The sequence below is a fragment of the Somniosus microcephalus genome, chromosome 25 (genome assembly GCF_052327205.1).
Source record: "Somniosus microcephalus isolate GS21.2 chromosome 25, FLI_Smic_1.0, whole genome shotgun sequence".
Taxonomy (NCBI): domain Eukaryota; kingdom Metazoa; phylum Chordata; class Chondrichthyes; order Squaliformes; family Somniosidae; genus Somniosus; species Somniosus microcephalus.
This window is the reverse complement of record NC_141011.1, coordinates 54,416,448-54,440,867: the sequence shown is the minus strand read 5'-3', so window position 1 is coordinate 54,440,867 and position 24,420 is coordinate 54,416,448. Positions and strand designations below refer to the sequence as shown.

Sequence of the window (24,420 nt, the reverse complement as noted above, 5' to 3'; positions counted from 1 at the left end):
CCTTATATGGCTCAGCCTCAAATTTTTGTTTCAAGCACCTTGGGACGTTTTTAACTGCATTAAAGGCGCTATATAAACAGAAGATATGAGCAGGAGTAGGCCATTCGGCCCCTCGAACCTGCTACGCCATTCAATGAGATCACGGCTGATCATCCAAATTCAGTACCCGGTCCCTGCTTTCTCCCCATATCCCTTGATCCCTTTAGCCTTAAGAAATATATCCAACTCCTTCTTGAATATATTTAATGAATTGGCCTCAACTGCCTTCTGTGATAGAGAATTCCACAGGTTCACCACTCTCTGGGTGAAGAAATTCCTCCTCATCTCTGTCCTAAATGGCTTACCCCTTATCCTTAGACTGTGACCCCTGGTTCTGGACTCCCTGACCATCAGAAACATCCTTCCTGCATCTAGTCTGTCCAGTCCTGTCAGAATTTTATAAGTTTCAATGAGATCCAATAAATACAACTTGTTGCTGTTGGCTCAGTTCTGGTTACAGTGCGATCTGCTTTTAAATCCAAGTGATGTCAGGAAAGTCTCTTGTCTTAATTGGCTGCAAGGTTGTCGAGTGAAGTGAACTTGGATAGTTTTGGCTTGTTTCATTGTAGTCATAGTTACACATAGGAAACTACCCATCATCTTGGCACAGACTGGCGAGCGGAGAGGCCCGAGGAAAAGGTTGATGTGGAAAACAATAAAGTCCACACTGGTACAAGGTTGGGGTCAAGGTGCATTCTTGCAGCAAAGTGCAAGAAGCTTCAGTCTGCATCAGGTCCGTGTTGTAACTGTCCACGGAGTATCTGATGTTGATATTTTGCACCAAAGGTGGTTCATCCTCATACAGAAGTTGAAAATCCCAAGGAATAATGCACCTTAACCCCAGCCATGTACCAACATAAAAAGGTGACTGAGTGATGTATCCAACAGCAATTTTATTACAAAATTAATTTGGAAAATACATCAACCTGTTCTGGATGGTAACTCGAAATTGACAATAGGAATCTACTGTACTTAATGTATACCAAGATCGTTAACATATATACCCCAAGGTGTTTAAGAACGTAAGAATTAGGAGCAGGAGTCGGCCATACGACCCCTCGAGCCTGCTCCGCCATTCAACAACAACTTGTATTTATATAGCGGCTTTAATATAATATAGTAAAACATCACAAGGCGCTTCACAGGAGCGTTTATAAAACAAAATCGGACACCAAGCCACATTAGGAGATATTAGGGCAGGTGAGGTCGGTTTTAAGGAGCGTCTTAAAGGAGGAGAGGTGGAGAGGTTTAGGGAGGGAATTCCAGAGTTTAGGGCCCAGGCAACAGAAGGCCCGGCTGCCAATGGTTAAGCGATTATAATCAGGGATGCTCAAGAGGGCAGAATTAGGGGAGCGCAGATATCTCTGGGGGGGGGGGGGGGCGGTTGTGGGCTGGAGGAGATTAAAGAGATAGGGAGGGGCGAGGCCATGGAAGGATTTGAAAACAAGGATGAGAATTTTAAAACCGAGGCGTTGCTTAATCAGGAGCCAATGTAGGTCAGCGAGCACATGGGAGTTGGGTGAACGGGACTTGGTGCGAGTTAGGACACGGGCAGCTGAGTTTTGGATGACCTCAGGTTCACGTAGGGTAGAATGTGGGAGGCCAGCCAGGAATAAGATCATGGCTGATCTTCTACCTCAACTCCACTTTCCTGCACTATCCCCATATCCCTTGATTCCCTTAATTTCCAAAAATCTATCAATCTCTGTCCTGAATATTCTCAACGACTGAGCCTCCACAGCCCTCTGGGGTAGAGAATTCCAAAGATTCACCACCCTCCTGAGTGAAGAAATTCATCTTTGTCTCAGTCCTGATTGGCCGACCCCTTATTTAATATATACCAAGATCATTAAACAGTTGGTGCTTATTTCCAGTTAGAAAATGACTCAAATTACAAATTCCAGTTCATCCTGAAGTGGCTGCCATCTTGGAAGTGGAAATGTGTCGACAATCACTGGCCCAAACTCCCGGCACGTGTCAGTCGTGGCTCAGTGGGCAGCACCCTCGCCTCGGAGTCAGAAGGTTGTGGGTTCAAGTCCCACTCCAGGGACTTGAGCACATAAATCTGGACTGACACTCCAGTGCAGTACTGAGGGAGTGCTGCACTGTCGGAGGTGCCGTCTTTCGGATGAGACGTTAAACTGAGGCCCCGTCCGCTCTCTCAGGTGGCTGTAAAAGATCCCATGGCACTATTTCGAAGAAGAGCAGGGGAGTTATCCCTGGTGTCCTGGCCAAAGTTTATCCCTCAATCAACGTCACTAAAACAGATTATCTGGTCATTACAACATTGCTGTTTGTGGGAGCTTCCTGTGCGCAAATTGGCTGCCGTGTTTCCCACATTACAACAGTGACTCCACTTCAAAAGTACTTCATTGGCTGTAAAGCGCTTTGGGACGTCCGGTGGTCGTGAAAGGCGCTATAGAAATGCAAGTCTTTCTTTTTTAATCCCCTGGTGTTCACTGAAAGCAATGATGAGGGAAAGATTCTTTTTAAAAACTGAAGTCTTACTTTAAAACCTGAATGGAAGTGTCATTTTTCAAACAAATACTCAAGATAAGGCCATGGCAGTGTCTTACTGCAGAGTTTTCTTTAAGCTCAGAACTTACCATCTCCTTGTACCGTAGTTATAAGACGTCCATCCAGAAACAAATCTACGTTAGAGAGATAGGAGGAAGGACCCCGGTCAACCACTACTTCATTCAGGACCTAAGGAATTGGAGAAAAGGAGGAGTTGGTTATTCATTTTCCAAAAGTTTAACTTATAGGCTCCAGAGAGTGGAGGCAAGCACCGTCTGACATATGTTCACAATTCCTCACACATTAGGGAGTTGCTCTGAATTGAGAACAGCTAATTCCCCGGAAGGAGGAAAGAAAAGCAGGGGATGGGGGGGGGGGGGGGGGGGGTGGCGCTTTAAGCACCAGTTCCAGAATGATGCACATCAGCTGTGGCCCAGTGGGCAGCACCCTCGCCTCTGAAGGTTGTGGGTTCAAGTCCCACTCCAGAGACTTGAGCAGAAAAAGCTAGGCTGACACTCCCAGAGCAGTGCTGAGGGAGTGCTGCACTGTCAGAGGTGCCGTCTTTCCGATGAGACTTTAAACCAAAGCCCCGTCTGCGCTCTCAGGCGGACGCAAAAGATCCCATGGCACCATTTTGAAGATGAGCAGGGGAGTTCTCCCCGGTGTCCTGGGCCAATATTTATCCCTCAATCAACATCACTAAAATACAGATTATCTGGTGATTATCACATTGCTGTTTGTGGGAGCTTGCTGTGCGCAAATTGGCTGCCGCGTTTCCTAAATTACAACCGTGCCTACACTTCAAAAAGTACTTCATTAGCTGTAAAGCGCTTTGGGACGTCCGGTGGCCATGAAAGGCGCTATATAAATGCAAGTCTTTCTTTATGATACTGCAAAGGCCTGGGAGGAGATTGTCTGCCTCTCTAGCTGGACATGGTGCATAACACGGGGCTCTGAAGAGGGGAAGGCCGAGAGCAAAGGAGAATCAGTTACCAAAAAAAAAACGGGCACTGCAAATTTTAATATGCTCATGACAGTTAGTAAATTGAGCAAATATATGTGCCCGCTATATGTGCAAAGAACACTTTTGTGCTGTGTTTGTAGCTGGACGCGTACAGGACAGTAGGGTAAGGGCATTCAAGAAATAAATATGGTACCCAGGAAAAAAACTGCCCAAAAACATACATCTTTGAAATATTTTTAGAATAACAAATGTAAAATTAGGGATAGACTCCATTCAGCTGCCATTTTGGACAACTCCCTCCCAAATGCATTAACCGTTCCCTAAGAGAACGCTGGAATGCACAGTGGCATCAAGGAAATGAGCTGGCACACATTTTACATTCCTGTGGCATTGGCGAAGCACCTGCCAAAAGAATGTCCACGTGACAGGAGAAATGTTTGGGGGAGGAAGTGGAACACTCAAGGTTCAAAATCAAAACAACACAGGGATGCTTTGTGAACCCTTTCCAGCCCGGGACACTACCTCATCCCTCCTCTGTTGGAGAACGCCTTGCGCCTGCTCACTGCTGCCCACCGCGGTGGTCCACCTGAGATTAGGAGGCCAACATGGGATTAGCGGGCGAGCATTTGAAATCATTCGCTTTGAGGAAAGGCAAACTGTCTTTAAAAAAAGGCAGCACTAAAAGGCTGGGAAAGTGGCCGAAGTTCAAAATGGGTAACTTACTTTGACTGAATTTGATCTGCACTTCGACACGAGCTATTACAACTTTACATTCTGGATGTCCCAAAGTCAGATTTTAGTCTCCGGACTGCCTGTGTGGGCAATTTACGAGGTGAATTTTACTTTTCATCATGATGCAGATGTGAGAAGGAGCTTATATCCAATTTGAAATGTACTTCAATGGGATCTGACCGAGGCTGAAAGTTACCCGTCCTCTTCCTCTGCCCCCAGCCTGACCTTTGGTACTGTACTGCAAACCAACTTTGCACGAGAGACTGGGCGTGAGCGAGCTGCTGCCAAGCTTCCAGTGGGAGGGGAGCGAGTGGCTCAGGACAATGTCCCACTGATTCTCCCTGGGAGGACTCCGCTCAGGATGATGCAGCCAAGCAAAAAACCCAATCCTGCATCCGCAGCTCCGGCAGCGCTGTGCACAGTTGGCGCGCTGGGTCCTGGTTCATCGCATAACAAGACACTTTCATCCCTCTCGCGCGCTGAGGGAAGGAGGCGGTGAGCAGACTCACCTGGCATTGCATGGTTCTCTTCTCCACTTCGCTGTCTCCAAGCTTGGTCACAATCAGTCCGTTCTCCTCCACACCATGCTGCTGTCCGACCACCTTCTCTCGGTTCTCTTTAACCACTTTGACCTTGAGACGGCTTCGCAGGATGATGGCTACGTTACCTGAAACGGCCAGCACATTGAGGGATTTTTACATTACTCCAACTTCCAAACAACTCGGAAGCCTGATTAGCAATTTCATTCATTCAATCAGTGACCCAGTAAAGTCCGAGTCCAATTTGACTACAAGACGAAGACAGGCAGGCAGTAGATTTCAGAATAGTGGTTAATAAAACATTTCAGTACAGACACATGTGGTGAGATAATTATACATTATTAAATTTAACTATAGCAAGGAAGCATTTATTGAACAGCTGTGTCACCAATTCTTCCTCGTAAATCTCATGTTCATTAACCTTTGAACTGCATCTTGCTGCCTCTAACACGTTCAGTGGGCTCTCAGGGCAGGATTGGAGGCGTGTGGGAGGTTAAAATCTCGAAATCGGGGGGGGGGGGGAGCACGAACCCATCCTGTCTCCAACCTGCCTCCATGCCACTTTCAAAGGAGGCGGATACCCGACCTGTGCTGGGACCCGCCTCCCTGAGGCGGGAAGGGGATTAGTGCCAATTAACAGGTAGTTAACAGGCAGATTTTAGCCTAATCCCTATTTTTATTCCTGAAGTGAGGAATTCCTGACGGCTCCAAGCCACGCCAAGTTAGCGAGGCGGACCGTCAGGCTGAACGGTTCGAGATGTCCGGTGTTCAGGTGAGTGATGGGTGCATGAGTGCAGAGGTAAGTGTGTTTGGTGTGTGTAAAGTGTTTAAAGAAGTTTTACTTACCTTTACAGCCTTCCTTCCTTCAGGTCTCGGGAGTCCCTCATCTCACCGGCACAGAAAGCAGAATGGTCGCGAGCTGTCAAAAGTTGCAGCATTCTGCTTTCTGTTCTGGAGAGATCTCTAAATCAGCCCGAGGGGAAAGAATTAACTTGGAGTACAGATTGTCAGTATTGGACAGCTTCAAACAGCTGTCAAACGCTGATATTTCATCTGTCAAAAGCTCTTGACAGATGAAATATCAATCTGTGACGTCACCTGTTGCCGGGTGGCCCTTAATTGGCCTGCTGGACCCGCTGGGCGGGCTCAACAAGGTCAATCAAGTGAAAATCGAGTGGGTTGGTTAGAACTCGATGGAGGCGGGACTACAACCCCAAAAGTTGTAGTCCCTCCTCCTACACGCCTCCAGTATCAAAATCCAGCCCATAGTATTTTGAAAACAAGGTTGGAATAAAAAGACAATTATATTACAACAACTATTATGGGTGAGTTTAAGGCTGCACGTTGCAGGGGGTTCGTCTACACTTGCCTAGGGGATCGTCTGATACGCACCAACTGCTTGAGCTTAATTTTCATAGTTAATTTACAAAAAACAGTTGGTTAAATGACTGCTTTGCAATCTATTCGCTAGCATTCCTTCCCTGAGCAAGATCCCAATAAGCTCAAGAGTTGGGCGTTGTTCTCAAATAAAGGGACAAAAGAAAAGGTGCCACTGCCCTCATTGTTTATTTTGCGAGAGAACGCAAACAGGGTCACCATAGGAGGGTTCACAATCATCAAAAGAATTTAACTGGCGGCGGTTTGCCGATAATGTACGAAACTTCAAAAGCACCGGGTCCTACCTATTGGCGGAAACATCCACACTCTCCGCAGGGCGCTCCATTCAAAGGGGAGTGCGAGTCAGAGAGAGGGCTACAACAGAATGGTGCGGTCAGGGTTACTCCCTTTGAACACAAGTCCCTGCTGAGGGCACAGAATCAACAGATGTATCCAACAGTCCATTAGCGCGATGAACTTTGGCCAAATAAAATAATTAGTTTTAATTCTTAGGCTAGCCTCGGTTATATTACAGACAAGTTCTGAATTCAGATCATGACTCATATATGCACCATCTACATAGATTATTTGGATTAATTCATTTAGATTCAAGCTTAATTTGTGGAGATGTAGTTTCAGTACTCATTGCCTGAATTGTTAAATTCTATTCATTATATTACAATAAAACGAGAAGGTACCTTCAATTACTTGCGTGACTTGTGACTGATAGGTGTCAAAGTTAAATGGAGTTAGGAAACCCAGTGATCCAAGATGAAACGCCATCACTGGCGGTACACTACCCTATTAAAACAGAACGCAAACTTAGAGCAAACCCTTTCGCCAAAAACAAACAGCATCTCCCTTCGGAATAAATGGCTTTTTTAGGAAAACATTGCAAGCCCTGTTTACTGTTGCACCATGCACACTCGTTTAACCGGTCACTATAGCGACAGCTCAGGAATCTGGTGGTGCTGTATATTTGCTCAGGTTATCAGCTTCTTCATACACAGTAAATCAAACACCAAGGGAGTGAGGGAGACTTCACAAAATATCCCTCATTTTACTGTAGTCTTCGCCCCGCGACAGAGGGAGATGATTGAAAACGAGTGGGCTGGAGATCTGCAGGGAGAATCCTCAGAAATGGCGAACTGGTCGTTTCTAGGCCACTGATTTTCAACTCCATCTCCCCCCTTCCCCTATACTACACGACGCAGTGTAAAAATAATGAACCTCCTCTTAGGACTAATAAACATGACTTACTTGGAATAATGACGAAGCATAAAGCAAGGTGCCATCTCCTCCAAGGCAGATTATAAAGTCGATCCGATCTGACAAGTCATCGAAGCCTAAAAAGAAATTCAAAACGTTTCTTTGTGTTATCCACTCTGTTAATAAGGAAGGTCGCAGATGAACAAGTAAATAGAATTTGCAGCAAAGAATTCCTCGTGACTGGTGAACACACGAAGGGCAGCACGGGGAGTAAAAAGGACCGAATCTGAGTGACACAACAACAACTTGTATTTATATAGCGCCTTTAACGTAGAGTCGATGCAACAAAGATTGATCCCTGGGATGAGAGGGCTGTCCTATGAGGAGAGATTGTGTAGATTGGGCCGATACTCTCCAGAGTTTAGAATAATGAGAGCTGATCTCATTGAAACATAAGATTCTGAAGGGGATTGACAGGGTAGATGCTGAGAGGTTGTTTCCCCTGGCTGGGGAGTCTAGAACTAGGGGGCATAGTCTCAGAATAAGGGGTCGGCAATTTAGGACTGAGATGAGGAGAAATTTCTTCACTCAGAGGGTTGTAAATCTTTGGAATTCTCTACCCCAGAGGGCTGTGGATGCTGAGTCTTTGAGTATATTCAAGGCTGAGATCGATAGATTTTTGGACTCTAGGGGAATAAAAGGATATGGGGATCGGGCGGGAAAGTGGAGTCAAGGTCAAAGATCAACCATGATCTTATTGAATGGCGGAGCGGGCTCGAGGGGCCGAATGGCCGACTCCTGCTCCTAATTCTTATGTTCTTATGTAGTAAAACATCCCAAGGCGCTTCACAGGAGTGTCATAAGACAAAAATTTGACATCGTGCATGAAGAAAATTTTCCTGATATCCGTCGTAAAATGACCTTTTACCAGTTTGAACCCGTGCCCTTTAGCTCGCCTCCCGCAGTTTCAAGTAATATTCTGGGTCAACTCTTTCTATACCTTTATCAATCTTGTACATCTCTATGAGATCAGCTCTCAGACACTTCCTATCGAAGCTGAAAAGCACGAGTCGATCCGATCTCTCCTGGTAACTCAGACCTCTGCCATTGTGGATCGCCCTCGCGGCTCTTTGTTGGACTGACTCCAGTGGGTGAAGGTCTACCGCTTCTCGGCGACCGGAACTGGGCGCTGTATTCAAGGCGCAATCTCACTTAGAGAAAGGCTCAATTTAAATTGTTAATGCCACAGGCTTCTGACCATGCACAGGTGGTGCAACCCTTGTAGAACAGGAAACAAGAGGCTAATGAGGATAAGTTGAAGGGAGTCAAGTGAAAAGTTAAAGCAACACAGTTAGTGTTCAAGAGCCGTTTACAGTTCAAAGCACGGAAGGCTTTCCAGCAAGGATCTAGAGTGGAATGAGGCAGTCGCCTAGCAAGTGTGGTAAAAGTTTAAAAATAGCAGCAAGCAGTCTGGTATCAGTGGGCATTCAGAGGAACAACAAGCTCGCCACACCTCACCAGGTGAGTCAGGAGAGTAGAGACTATTGACTGGGCACCGTTACTGACTGGGAAGAGAGATTTCCAAATAACACTATTCAAAATAAACTTAATTCAAAATTAGTATAGTTGTAAATTGTGGTTTGAATATAGCAATGTGTTTACCTTCTCTAAAAGTGCATAATTTCTTCAGTGGCCCAAAGCTCTCATCGTTGACTATAGTGGGGTCTTCAAGTACTTTCTTCTCTACGTAAACAATCATTTCTTTCTCCTAAGCAGAAAAAAAGAGAGAAATGGAAGATTGAGGATCAAGCTTTTCTTTTTAAGACTTTACAAAACATACGAGATGACTTTGAGCAACATTTCTACACTAGCTGCTGTGTCCATAATATCACCGACATCAAGCCAACAAACTCCTCAAATCATTGACCATCTGACTGAAACTCTGACACAACCCAGGGTGTTATTGCAGCATCGCAGCGCTCACAAAATGAATGCTTAATATCGCAGGCACATTACCTCCATGAGGAAGATGCAAAGCTCCTTAAATGGTTGAAGCAGCCGCTCATCTTGAATCTTTTTAATGACGAGGACACTCGTCGGGGGTTTAGTCCATGTTAGCCGTTGACTAGCTGGATCCTGGATGTGCCTGTAATGAAAAAGTGCGGTTTAGGTTAATTGCGTTTAAAGGATATAATCACCAGTTAAAAGAGAGGGGGGGAGGGGAGGGAACGAATCCAATGCGCCCTGTAATATTTTTTTTGAGACGTGCGGCCTCTTTAAAAGCCCACACATGCGTGTTTCTTCCCCCAGCTTAAAAGTCGGCTGCGCAGGACCCTGGAGCGCTATGCGGGACCCCCGAAGCGCTGCACGGGACCCCCCACCCCCGGAGCGCTGCCCAGAGCGCTGCACGGGACCCCCCCCCCCCGGAGCGCTGCGTGGGACCCCCCCGGAGCGTTGCGCGGCCACACAGCTTATAGGGAACACTGGATGAGTCCCCACTGTTTTTGCAAAGAGAAGGTGAACAGACGTGATAAGTGAGAGATTTTAGCAGCAATTCATTCAGACACAATATTACAGCTCAAACATTCTACTAACATTTTCCTGACAGTTTATACCACAGCACCTGCGGGTAAATTCAACACTAACAAGCGACGTACCAACACAGCCAAACAAAACAAAAACACAGGGTGAGATCAGGAGAATTTTTTTTAACGCAGCGAGTTGTTGTGATCTGGAACGCGCTGCCTGAAAGGGCGGTGGAAGCAGATTCAATAGTAACTATTAAACGGGAATTGGATAAATACTTGAAAAAGGAGATATTTGCAGGGCTATGGGGAAAGAGCTTCCAGAGAGCCGACATAGGCGCGATGGACCGAATGGCCTCCTCCTGTGCTGTATGATTCGATGCGATCGAGTTGTTTATAGCAATTCATCAATTGCAAGACAATCACTGCATTATTTATCCCAAAAGTTATCAAGAACTTTGAAGCAGCTTAGTTTAGAGTGTGAGCATGCTTCTAATTTGTAGAAGTCCTAACTCGCACCAAGTCCTGTTCGCCCATCACCCCCTGTGCTCGCTGACCTACATTGGCTCCCGGTTAAGCAACGCCTCGATTTCAAAATTCTCATCTTTATTTTCAAAACCCTCCATGGCCTTGCCCCTCCCTATCTCTGGAATCTCCCCTCCGCCCCCCCCCCCCCAAAGATATCTGCGCTCCTCTAATTCTTCCCTCATGACCATCCCTGATTATAATCGCTCCACCATTGGTGGCCGTGCCTTCTGTTGCCGAGGCCCTAAGCTCTGGAATTCCCTCCCTAAACCTCTCCGCCTCGCTACCTCTCTCTCCTCCTTTAAGACGCTCCTTAAAACCGACCTCTTTGACCAAGCTTCTGGTCACCTGCCCTAATTTCTCCTTACGTGGCTCGGAGTCAAATTTTTTGTCTTATAATAATCCTGTGCAGCGCCTTGGGGCGTTTTACTACGTTAAAGGCGCTACAAGTTGTTGTTGTACAGTGCTCTCTATACTGGACATTACCAGAGTGGACTTACAAGTCTGACCGTTGTGCAGATAATGCCGTTCCCTGCTCCAAACTTGAATCCCCTATCCCGCAGGATTTCTTATGTTGATTTCGTACCCGATGGGAGACAGCTACTACATTCCTCTTGCAGATCAATTACATAAGCACTGGACTACAACTCAGTGCAAATTCAGTAATGTATCCACGTACATTTAATCCAAATCAGATAAAGACTTGGCAATGCCGAGCGCGCATAAATAAAAGATTTGGACTGAAGGGACGATGTAAATGTTGGTCAGTGCATGAACTAACGGCAGCAATGAACTTTGTTATACATTGTACTGAACTGTTTGCCAGGAATCTGATGAAAAACAATGGTATACAACTAGTCAGAATGCCATACATCGTCAGGTCCCAATGACTCGGAGCTTTAGTGCCATTTCATATATACAGGAAACTCTTTTTTATCCGGCACCAACGGGACCGGCGTGGCGCTGGTTGATCAGAAAGTCCGGATTACAGAGAGGTATACTTACCAAGGTACGAGAGCCCCGTACACGGCCACAGGTCCAGGAACCCCGGTTACACGGCCACTAATATATAGTAAAACTTACCTGAACCTACTCCTGAATTTTGCTGCTTGAGAGAGATTTCCAGATATTTAGGTGCCGGTTAAAATAGAGTTTCCTGTACTGCACTGCCTGAGACATGCTATTTAAGAACATAAGAACATAAGAAATAGGAGCAGGAGTCGGCCATTCGGCCCTTCGAGCCTGCTCCGCCATTCAATGAGATCATGGCTGATCTTCTGCCTCAACTCCGTTCACCGGCCCTATCGCCATATCCCTTGATGCCCTTACTAGTCAGAAATCTATCAACATCTGTTTTGAATATACCCAATGACTGAGCCTCCACAGCCTTCTGGGGTAGAGAATTCCAAAGATTCACCACCCTCTGTGTGAAGAAATTTCTTCTCATCTCAGTCCTGAATGGCCTACCCTTTATCCTGAGGCTGTGGCCCCTGGTTCTAGACTCCCCAGCCAAGGGAAACATTCTCCCAGCATTCACCCTAACAAGCCCTGTAATAATTTTGTATGCTTCAATGAGATCCCCTCTCATTCTTCTGAATTCAAGCGAATACAGGCCTAATTTACTCAATCTCTTCTCATACGACAGTCCCACCATCCCAGGAATCAATCTCGCGAACCTTCGTTGCACTCCCTCTATGGCAAGTATATCCTTCCTTAGGTAAGGAGAGCAAAACTGTACACAGTACTCCAGGTGTGGTCTCACCAAGGCCCTATATAATTGGAGTAAGACTTCTTTACTCCTGTACTCAAATCCTCTTGTAATGAAGGCCAACATACCATTTGCCTTCCTAATGGCTTGCTGCACCTGCACATTCACTTTCAGTGACTCATGTACAAGGACACCCAGGTCCCTTTGAGCATCTGCATTCCCCAATCTTTCACCATTTAGGAAATACTCTACCTTTCTGTTTTTTCTACCAAACTGGATAACTTCACATTTATCCACATTATATTCCATCTGCCATGTTCTCGCCCACTCACTGAGCCTGTCGAGATCCCCTTAAAGCCTCTTCACATCCTCTTTGCAACTGACACTGCCACCTAGCTTTGTGTCAGTGAATTTGGAAATGTTACATTTAGTCCCCTCATCCAAATCATTGATATAGAGTGTGAATAGCTGGGGCCCAAGCACCGATCCTTGCGGTACCCCACTAGTCACAGCCTGCCATCCTGAAAAAGACCCGTTTATCCCTACTCTTTGTTTTCTGTCTGTTAACCAATTCTCAGTCCATGTGCCCTAATTTTGTTCACCAACCTCTTGTGTGGGACCTTATCGGAGGCTTTCTGAAAATCCAAATACACCACATCTACCAGTTCCCCTTTGTCTACTCCACTAGTTACATCCTCAAAGAACTCCAATAGGTTTGTCAAACAGGGTTTCCCTTTCATAAATCCATGTCGACTCTGCCCAATCTTATTAGTTTCTAAGGGGTCGATTTTCATTAAGCTGTCGGGAAGGAGGTGGGACTACAACTTTCGGGTTTTAGACCCGCCTACATCGACGTCTGGCTAATCCACGCGATTTTCCCTTGATTGACCTTGTTAAGCCCGCCCAGCAGGCTCAGCAGGCCAATTAAGGGCCACCCGGCAACAGGTGACATCACAGACTGAAATTTCATCTATCAAGAGGTCTTGACAGGTGAAATATCAGCGTTTCACAGCTGTTTGAAGCTGTCAAACACGGACAGTCTGACTTCTAACCTGAGTCCTTCTACACAGACTCAGTTAGAACTCACACCGGCAATGAAAGCTGAAGGCTGTCACTTTTGACAGCTCGCAGCCATTTTGCTTTCAGTGCCGGCTGAGTGATGGACTCCCGAAACCTAGAGGAAGAAAGGTTGTTAAGGCAAGTACAGGTAATTTAAACTTCTTTACACACTTTAGACACGCCAAACACATGTACCTTTGCACTCATGCACCCATCACTCACCTGAACACCGACATCGCGACCCCTCCAAGTCCTTCAACCCGACGGCCCGCCTGCTCTAACCTGGCGTGGTTTGGAGCCATCGGGAATCCCACATGACGCCCCTCAAAATAGGGATTAGGCTAAAAACTGCCTGTTAACAGGCAGTTAATTGGCACTAATCCCTTCCCGCCTCGGGTCGGCGGGTCCCAGTGCGGGGCGGGTACCCACCTCCTTTGGTTCTGTATTCACAAAGGAGGACACAAATAACCTCCCAGGAATATCGGCAAACATAGGGACTAATGAGAGGGAGGAGCTGACAGAAATTAGTATCTCTAGGGATATGGTGTTGGGTAAGTTGAGGGGACTGAAGGCCGACAAATCCCCGGGGCCTGATAAACTACATCCTAGGGTACTTAAGGAGGTGGCCCTGGAGATAGCAGATGCTCTAAGGATCATCTTCCGGAACTCCATTGACTCGGGAACAGTACCCGTGGATTGGAGGGTAGCTAATGTTACCCCAATATTTAAAAAGGGGGGTAGAGAGAAAGCAGGGAATTATAGACCAGTAAGCCTTACATCGGTTGTGGGCAAAATGCTAGAGTCCATTATTAAGGATAAAATAGCGGAGCACTTGACAAATGGGGAAAGGATCGGACAGAGTCAACATGGATTTACAAAGGGTAAATCGTGTTTGACTAATCTGCTGGAATTTTTTGAGGAAGTAACTGGTAAAATAGATGGGGGAGAGCCAGTGGATGTGGTGTACCTTGACTTCCAGAAAGCCTTCGATAAGGTTCCACACAAAAGATTATCATGCAAAATTAAGGCTCATGGGATTGGGGGCAAAGTATTAACGTGGATAGAGAACTGGCTGGCGGATAGAAAACAGAGAGTTGGAATAAACGGCTCATTTTCGGAGTGGCAGGCAGTGACCAGCGGGGTGCCGCAAGGATCTGTCCTGGGACCCCAGCTGTTCACAATATATATAAATGATCTGGATCAGGGAATTGGATGCAATATTTCCAAATTCGCTGACGACACTAAACTAGGAGGAGGGGTGGGCTCTGATGAGGATGTCAGGAGGCTACAGTGCGATTTGGACAGGTTGGGGGAATGGGCAGATACGTGGCAGATGCACTATAATGTGGATAAATGCGAGGTTATCCACTTTGGGGGTAAAAACAGGAGGGTAGATTATTATCTAAATGGCAATAGATTGGGAGATGGGGAAGTGCAGAGGGACCTGGGTGTTCTTGTGCACCAGTCACTGAAGGAGAGCATGCAGGTGCAACAGGCGATCAAGAAGGCAAATGGTATGTTGGCCTTCATATCAAGGGGGTTCGAGTATAGGAATAGGGATACCTTACTACAGCTGTACAAGGTGCTGGTGAGACCGCATCTGGAGTATTGTGTACAGTTTTGGTCGCCCCATCTGCGGAAGGATGTTCTTGCCATGGAAAGAGTGCAACGGCGATTCACCAGGCTGATACCTGGAATGGCGGGAATGACCTACGAAGAGAGATTAAATAGTTTGGGCTTGTACTCACTGGAGTTTAGAAGATTGAGAGGGGATCTCATCGAAACATATAAAATTATGGCAGGCCTGGACAGGCTGAATTCAGAGAGAATGTTTCCAATGGCCGGGGAGCACAGAACCAGGGGCCACAGTCTAAAAATAGCGGGCAAATCATTTAAAACAGAGATGAGGAAGAATTTCTTCACTCAAAGAGTGGTGAGCCTGTGGAATTCCCTGCCACAGAGGGCTGTGAAGGCTAATTCAATAAATATTTTCAAGAGAGAATTGGATATATTTCTGAAGGCTAAGGGGATTAAGGGTTACGGAGAAAAGGCGGGGACGGGGTACTGAACTGGTAAGATCAGCTATGATCTCAGACGAAGATCAGCCATGATCTCATTGAATGGCGGAGCAGGCTCGAAGGGCCGAATGGCCTACTCCTGTTCCTATCTCTATGTTTCTATGTTTCCTCTGAAACTTACGTGGAGGCGGGTTTTAGGCGGGATGGTGTCGGGACCCCCGAATTCGGGATTTCTGCCCCCCGCCTGCCTAAAAGCCCGCCTCACGGCACACTGAAAATCTAGGCCTAAGTGCCCAGTTATTGCATCCTTTATAATAGATTCCAGCATTTTCCCAACTACTGATGTGAGGCTGTTATTTTGATAACTGATTATTCGGTATTCACTTTTACCAGTCAGTCTTAAAACAACAGCTATTATTTTGTGAAGTGCAAGTTTGCAGCTGTTTTCGCAGGGTGTGGTACAGCGCACCGCCAGCAGGTCGATCGAAACGCCCGACCCTTCCTCACCGTAACCCCCGCACCTCTCTCGCCACAATGCTACAAGGATACCTGCAACCCCCAGCCATAAACACACACTGTTAGGGCTCAAAAGTTAACGTCTCTCTTCATATTTGCCCCACATTTCCTCTCATTATTCTGTTTTGAAATCAAAACAACATGCATTTATATAGCGCCTTTGACATAGTGAAATGTCCCAAGGCGCTTCACAGGAGCGCTATTCTGTAATCAAAGCCAAGTTATTCTGGTCAACATGACAAGTGATTCTTGATTACTTATCTGGCTGAAAATACATTGAGGAGGAGGAGAGGAGACGAGATGAGATAAGATAAGCTGGTGACAGCCAGGGAACAGTCAGAAAAGGACACTAATTCTGAAGATAAGGTGATTATGGGTTGGTTGGAGAAGGGGTTGGGGTACTGGAGGAAGAGGGGCAGGTTACGGTGATTAAGAACTATCCATTTTAAGACTCTGACAGCTGAAATAGATTTCCAAAACTGGTGACGGTGAAAGGAACGCCAGGCAGAATAATACCAGAAATAACAACAGAAAATGCTGGAAAAACTCAGCAGGCCAGAACGTCGACTCTAATTTCTCTCCATGGATGTTGCCTGGCCTGCTGAGTTTTTCCAGCATTTTCTGTTGTTATTTCAGATTTCCAGCATCTGCAGTATTTTGCTATCAGAATAATACCAGAACTCGTTTTTTCTTTTGTTACAGAAAACTAGTTAAGTCGTTCACTCTAAAGGAGAACTTAGAACATTGAACATTGTACCGTAATTTGCATGTAACCACTCCCCTGCCTCCCTCATAAAACAACAACAACTTGTATCTATAAGCGCCTTTAACGCCCAAAGTGTTTCACAGGAACATTATCAAACAAAATTTGACACGAGCCACATAATGAGAAATTAGGGCAGGTGATGATTGGTCAAAGAGGCTGGTTTTAAGGAGCGTCTCAAAGGAGGAAAGAGATGTGGAGAGGCGGAGAGGTTTATGGAGGGACAACGCTATTACAGCTCGAACATTTTTTACGAATATTTTTTTGACAGTTTATACCGCAGCACCTGCAGGTTAATTCCACACCAACAAGCGACATACCAACACGGCAAAACACTACAAAAACACAGGACACGATCAGGAGAATTTTTTTTTTTTTATAAACACAGCAAGTTGTTGTGACCCGGAACGCGCTGCCTGAAAGGGCGGTGGGAGCAGATTCAACGGTAACTTTCAAAATGGCAATTGTATTGTATGTATATTTGAAAAGGAAATATTTGCAGGGTTATGGGGAACGAGCGGGACTAATTAAATCTCAGCAGTCAAAATCGATTTCACTATAAAATATCTGCAAATCGCGAGAGAGCAGAGTCGCGATTTCTGTGCTTTTAGATCGTTCGAATGCAGCTGTCTTGAATATACTCGACGACTGAGCCTCCACAGCCCTCTGGGGTAGAGAATTCCAAAGATTCACCACCCTCTGAGTGAAGAAATTTCTCATCTCAGTCCTAAATGGCTGACCCCTTATTCTGAGACTGTGACCCCTGGTTCTAGACTCCCCAGCCAGGGGAAACATCCTCCCTGCATCTACCCTGTCAAGCCCTGAAGAATTTTGTATGTTTCAATGAGATCACCTCTCATTCTTCTAAACTCCAGAGAATATAGGCCTAGTCTACACAATCTCACCTCATAGGACAATCCCCCCATCCCAGGAACCAGTCTGGTGAACCTTCGTTGCACTCCCTCTATGGCAAGTATATCCTTCCCTAGGTAAGGAGACCAAAACTGTCCACAATACTCCAGGTGTGGTCTCACCAGGGCCCTATATAATTGCGCCCCCCGAATGTTTCAGACGTCAGAATGTCATTTGTTGCCCGTGACACGGCGCCAGCACAAGTCCAGTGCCGAGTCACAGCCAGGTGTATAGGCGGAGGATGCCAGTATTGTGTGCGGATCGCTGTGTCACTGGCTCAGCTGACCCTGGGACTGAATCCGCTCTGTGACCGAATGCTGTCGCGGTCCGCCACCTACTGCGGGCGCACAGGCAGTGCAGTGCGGCCAATGTACCCGTGCTGGGTTCAATCCTCCTCCTGCTACCAGCATGGAGAATGATGGATCCATTGTTGCTTTTTGTAGATATCGTGGGGAAGTTCAACCTCAGCTCCTCAGGCCAGGAGGACTGGGAAAAAGCTGCTCTTGATTGGCCTAAACCCACCAATCAAGACCTGGAGTTTAAAGAAAACTAAAGAGAGAGAAAAAAATGGGAGTAAAAAACAGGAGAGAGAAAAGAAACAAAGAAAAAACAGAAAAAGCAAAAAGGACAAACTCGCATTTCTCTCCCGCGCCTTTACATCCTCAGGATGCTCCAACACATTTCACAGCCAATGAAGTATTTTTGAAGTGTAGTCATTAATGGCCCAGAAATTCAGGTCTCCACGGGTGAGTACACACGGGGCACTCACCCGTAAGCCCAGTGGAAGTGCCGGTTTCCTGCATGCACTGCGCATGCGCAGGAAACCGGCACTTCCATTCCCATGAAAGCAGGGGTTCAGAGGTCGAACGCGTGCGCGGGAGAGGCTGCGCCTGCGCATCGAACTTCGTTTTTTTTTTTTTTTTTAAATACAGGTTTCTCCGGGAGGGTAAGTCTCCAGAAGTTAGACATGTAAAAAGCAGGCGTAAGGCCTGCTTTCTACAAGGTAAGTGGTGAATTAATTAAAATTAAAACATTTTTTCCACAGGTTTATTATTTTTAAATACTTTAAAGAAAGGTAAGTTTATTTTTAGCCCCGTTAGAAAATGTAATTAATTTTTTTCAAAAATTATGTAATTTATAGTTTATTTAAAAAATGTGATTTAAAAAAAAATTTATTTGAAGATTTGGTGATGTTTTGGGGCCCGTAGTATTTCTAAGTTTGACAGCACTTCCTGTCAGACTTATGAATGGAGCATTCCCTGCTCCGATCGGCTCTCCATGGCCCACGTGATCCCAGGGGACGCATCGAACTAACTGCGTCCCTGGGATACGCAAGCACTGCAGGTCGGCAGCTGGACCAGGCCCAGGATCGGAATTCCACGGGAGCCCACAGCTCAACAGCCGGCGCGCAAGGTAAGTGCAGATCGGGGGCTTGCACCCGCGGGAAGCCCCCGACCCGAATTTCTGGGCCATTGTAGTAATACAGGGAAACATGCAGCCAATTTGCGCTCAGCAATATTCCAGAAACAGCAATGAGGTAAATGTCTGTTTTTAGTGCAAGACGGCGCCTCTGACAGTGCAGCGCTCCCTCAGTACTGCCCCTCCAACAGTGCGGCGCTCCCTCAGTACCGACCCTCCGACAGTGCAGCACGCCCTCAGTACTGCTCCTCCGACAGTGCGGCGTTCCCTCAGTACTGCCCCTCTGACAGTGCAGCGCTCCCTTAGTACTGCCCCTCCGACAGTGCGGCGCTCCCTCAGTCCTGCCCCTCCGACAGTGCGGCGCTCCCTCAGTCCTGCCCCTCCGACAGTGCGGCGCTCCCTCAGTACTGCCCCTCCGACAGTGCGGCGCTCCCTCAGTCCTGCCCCTCCGACAGTGCGGCGCTCCCTCAGTACTGCCCCTCCGACAGTGCGGCGCTCCCTCAGTACTGCCCCTCCGACAGTGCGGCGCTCCCTCAGTAGTGCACTGGACTATCGGCCGAGATTACGTGCTCTATTCGCTGGAGTGGAGTCAGAGGCAAAAGACCTACCAAGACCGACACCTGAAGCTACGCTGAAGGCTAAATCAGCATTGCACACAAGTTCAAAAAGGATTCAGCATGGCTTCACACCTCTTTGAGAAAGTCGGTAACGCAGCTGGACTCTCCGTATCTACTACTCGCTCGCCCCGCTTTGACCAGCTCCACTGTGCCAATACAACAATTTGCATTTATCTAGCGCCTTCAGCGTAGTAAAACGTCCCGAGGCACTGCACAGGAGCGATTATCAAACAAAGTTTGACACTGAGCCACATAAGGAGATATTTGGACAGAAAGCCTTGGTCAAAGAGGTCGGTTTTAAGGAGCGTCTGAAAGGAGAGAGGCGGAGAGGCAAAATGTCCCAGTGAAATATGTCCTTTCAAGTGCTGACTGGCTCGCCATATGTTTCCTGCCTTAGGATGAAATTCTGGCTCAAGGGCGGCCAAGCTGAAAGTTCTAATAAAGTTTAAAGTTAAAATCTGATGACAAAACTGAAAGATTGGTTACACCAACCTATGCACCTCCTCCTAGTGTGTATAGAATTCGTTTTGCAAACTCGATCGATTGAAATCTGAACTTTTTCTTTCGTCCAGTTGTCAAAGGTGGAGGATACTGCTGATCCAGCCCAACAGCAGACCATCAGTTCAAGGCGGGGCCAGTGACCTCTGTGCAGAATGTCCGCAGTGTGTTTGGGTCAAACCTCAAATACAGGGTTGTGCTGGTGAAAGAATTGAAATCCAGATACTGTATTATACCAACTACGGCATTGCCACCGAAATATGATATTCTGAAACACTGGCAGTTCCAGCGAGATGTACACTGGACTTCAAGATGTTTACCGTAAATCCAGCAATTTAACTTACCACATTTGGGAAAGAACAGAGGAGTGGGACTAATTGGAGAGCTCTTTCAAAGAGCTGGTACAAGAATGATGGGCTGAGTGGCCTCCTCCTGTGCTGTATCATTCTATGATTTGACAATTGAGGATATTTGTTTAAGCAATCAACAGAGTTATACAGCACTGACCATCTCGCCCTCTGTATACAGCACTGACCATCTCGCCTTCTGTATACAGCACTGACCATCTCGTCCTCTGTATACAGCACTGATCATCTCGCCCTCTGTATACAGCACTGACCATCTCGTCCTCTGTATACAGCACTGACCATCTCGCCCTCTGTATACAGCACTGACCATCTCGTCCTCTGTATACAGCACTGACCATCTCGCCCTCTGTATACAGCACTGACCATCTCGCCCTCTGTATACAGCACTGACCATCTCGCCCTCTGTATACAGCACTGACCATCTCGCCCTCTGTATACAGCACTGACCATCTCGCCCTCTGTATACAGCACTGGCCATCTCGCCCTCTGTATACAGCACTGACCATCTCGCCCTCTGTATACAGCACTGACCATCTCGCCCTCTGTATACAGCACTGGCCATCTCGTCCTCTGTATACAGCACTGACCATCTCGCCCTCTGTATACAGCACTGACCATCTCGCCCTCTGTATACAGCACTGACCATCTCGCCCTCTGTATACAGCACTGGCCATCTCGCCCTCTGTATACAGCACTGGCCATCTCGCCCTCTGTATACAGCACTGACCAGCTCCTCTACATTGGGGGAACCAAACGCAGATTTGGCTCTGTTCAGTCCGCATCTCGGTAGCACCACTACTGACCGAGCTGGCCAAGTCCTGAAGGACATAGCTGCCAGTCTGGACTTGCAACAGGTGGTGAGAGAACCAACACAAAGGAAAAACCTACTTAACCTCGTCCTCACCAATCTACCTGTCGCAGTTGCATCTGTCCATGACAGCATTGGTAGCAATGACCACCGCACAGTTATTGTGGAGACGAAGTCCCATCTTCACATTGAGGACACCCTCCATCGTGCTAAATGGGATAAATTCAGAACAGATTGAGCAGCTCAAAACTGGGCATCCATGAGGCGCTGTGGGCCATCAACAGCAGCAGAATTGTATTCCACCACAATCTGTAACCTCATGGCCCGGTATATCCTTCACTCTACCACTACCATCAAGCCAGGGGACCCACCCTGGTTCAATAAGGAGTGTAGAAGAGCATGCCAGGAGCAGCACCAGGCGTACCTAAAAATGAGGTGCCAACCTTGGGAAGCTGCAACACAGGACTACATGCATGCTAAAAAATGGAAGCAGCATGCTATAGATAGGGCTAAACGATCCCACAATCAATGGATCAGATCAAAGCTCTGCAGTCCTGCCACATCCAGTCGTGAATGGTGGTGGACCATTAAACAACTAACGGGAGGTGGAGGCTCCATGAATGTCCCCATCCTCAATGATGGTGGAGCCCAGCACGTGAGTACAAAAGACAAGGCTGAAGCATTTGCAACCATCTTCAGCCAGAAGTGCCTAGTGGATGATCCATATCGGCCTACTGCTGAGGTCCTCACCATCACAGAAGCCAGTCTTCAGCCAATTCGATTCACGCCACGTGATATCAAGAAACGGCTGAGCGCACTGGTTATAGCAAAGGCTGTGAGCCCTGACAACATCCCGGCTATCGTGGTGAAGACTTGTGCTCCAGAACTAGCCGCGCCTCTAGCCAAGCTGTTCCAGTACAGCTACAACACTGGCATCTATCCGACAATGTGGAAAACTGCCCAGGTATGTCCTGTTCACAAAAAGCAGGACAAATCCAATCCGGCCAATTACCGCCCTATCAGTCTACTCTCAATCATCAGCAAAGTGATGGAAGGTGTCATCGACAGTGCTATCAAGCGGCACTTATTCACCAATAACCAGCTCACTGATGCCCAGTTTGGGTTCCGCCAGGACCACTCGGCTCCCGACCTCATTACAGCCTTGGTCCAAACATGGACAAAGGAGCTGAATTCCAGAGGGGAGGGGAGAGTGACTGCCCTCAAGGCTGCATTTGACCGAGTGTGGCATGAAGGAGCCCTAGTAAAACTGAAGTTAATGGGAATCGGAGGGAAAACTCGCCACTGGCTGGAGTCATACCTAGCACAAAGGAAGATGGTTGTGGTCGTTGGAGGTCAATGATCACAGCCCCAGGACATTGCTGCAGGAGTTCCTCAGGGCAGTGTCCTAGGGTCAACCATCTTCAGCTGCTTCATCAATGACCTTCCCTCCAACATCAGGTCAGAAATGGGGATGTTCGCTGATGACTGCACAGTGTTCAGTGCCATTCACAACTCCTCAGATAATGAAGCAGTCCATGCCCGCATGCAACAAGACCTGGACGACATTCAGGCTTGGGCTGATAAGTGGCAGGTAATATTCGCACCACAGAAGTGCCAGGCATTGACTATCTCCAATAAGCGAGAGGCTAACCACCGCCCCTTGACATTCAATGGCATTACCATCGCCGAATCCCCCACCATCAACATCCTGGGGTTCACCATTGACCAGAAACTTAACTGGACCAGCCACATAAATACTGTGGCAACAAGAGCAGGTCAGACGCTGGGTATTCTGCGGCGAGTGTCTCACCTCCTGACTCCCCAAAGCCTTTCCACCATCTACAAGGCACAAGTAAGGAGTGTGATGGAATACTCTCCACTTGCCTGGATGAGTGCAGCTCCAACAACACTCAAGAAGCTCGACACCATCCAGGACAAAGCAGCCCGCTTGATTGGCACCCCATCCACCACCTTAAACATTCACTCCCTCCACCACCGGCGTACTGTGGCTGCAGTGTGCACCATCTACAAGATGCACTGCAGCATCTCGCCAAGGCTTCTTCAGCAGCACCTCCCAAACCCGTGACCTCTTCCACCTAGAAGGACAAGGGCAGTAGGCGCATGGGAACACCGCCACCTCCAAGTTCCCCTCCAAGTCACACACCATCCTGACTTGGAAATATATCGTCATTCCTTCATCGTCGCTGGGTCAAAATCCTGGAACTCCCTCCCTAACAGCACTGTGGGAGCACCTTCACCACACGGACTGCAGCGGTTCAAGGCGGCGGCTCACCACCACCTTCTCAAGGGCAACTAGGGATGGGCAATAAATGCTGGCCATGCCAGCGACACCCACATTCCACGAACGAATAAAAAAAAAAGTCTGCAGGCGCGACCCCGAGCTTCCGGTTGCCTGTCCCTTTAATTCTCCGCTCCACTCTGACCTTGGCCTCCTACACCCTCTCTGTATTGTATTCTGATCAGCTGCGCACAAGAATTCAGGATTACAATCACTAACCATCCTCAATAGCAAGTTTCAGGAAACCTGGTTAAAACATTAATACGGTGAAAGGAGGTAGAATACCTCGTCAGGTCAGTCACCAAGCCCCGATTTCAGAGAGTCAACAGCAACAAAATTTGAAGCACTTATAATAAAAACGCAGCGGCCTTTACATGTGAAAACACTTCTCATTTCTGGAAAGCAGAAAACAGTTTGGTTGGGCAGCACTAGGCTGGTAACCAGTGTCTCACTTCTCCATCCTGCTCGCTAGCCCTGATTCAAAACAGATTTCCTCTCCACCGCTGATGTATCAGGACTTCCTTTCACAATGAAGGGCTATGGAATAAACAGCAACTGTCAGCATTGGTTTTGTAACTCACTGCTGTTTATAGATTAGTGGCATCTTTAACATTTATTGGCCAATTTCCCCACCCATTTTGATTTGTATGTTAAATAAAAAGTGTGTGTTGTATAGCATATGGATTTATTTGTTAATATACAGTAAAAATACTCTCGTTATAGTAGATATTATTAACACACACTGATGATTCTGCCATTCCCATTTGCACCTCCTCTAGACCCATCTTTTGTTTCTTAACTTGTCCCATTACCTCTCCTTTTGCCTCGCACCATCATCCCTTTTGTCTCTTAATCTCTCCCGCCTTCCATCCTATCACAGACCGTCCCTTTTGTTCTTTCCTCCCCTCCCCCCTACACTTGCTTAAAATCTGTTCCATCTCCAACTTTTTCCAGTTCTGACGAAGGGTCATCGACCTGAAACGTTAACTCTGTTTCTCTCTCCACAGA

The 24,420-nt window shown here is 47.1% G+C and overlaps 1 protein-coding gene across 1 annotated transcript in view; it reads right to left on the bottom strand.

Annotated features, from left to right (window-relative positions):
* Window positions 1–24,420, bottom strand: part of nadka (NAD kinase a) — a 170,113-nt gene that overhangs the window by 9,826 nt on the left and 135,867 nt on the right. The window contains 6 exon segments of the mRNA XM_085967491.1: window positions 2,646–2,745; window positions 4,762–4,919; window positions 6,867–6,969; window positions 7,429–7,514; window positions 9,040–9,145; window positions 9,394–9,523. Coding sequence (XP_085823617.1) covers window positions 2,646–2,745; window positions 4,762–4,919; window positions 6,867–6,969; window positions 7,429–7,514; window positions 9,040–9,145; window positions 9,394–9,523 — 683 coding nt within the window.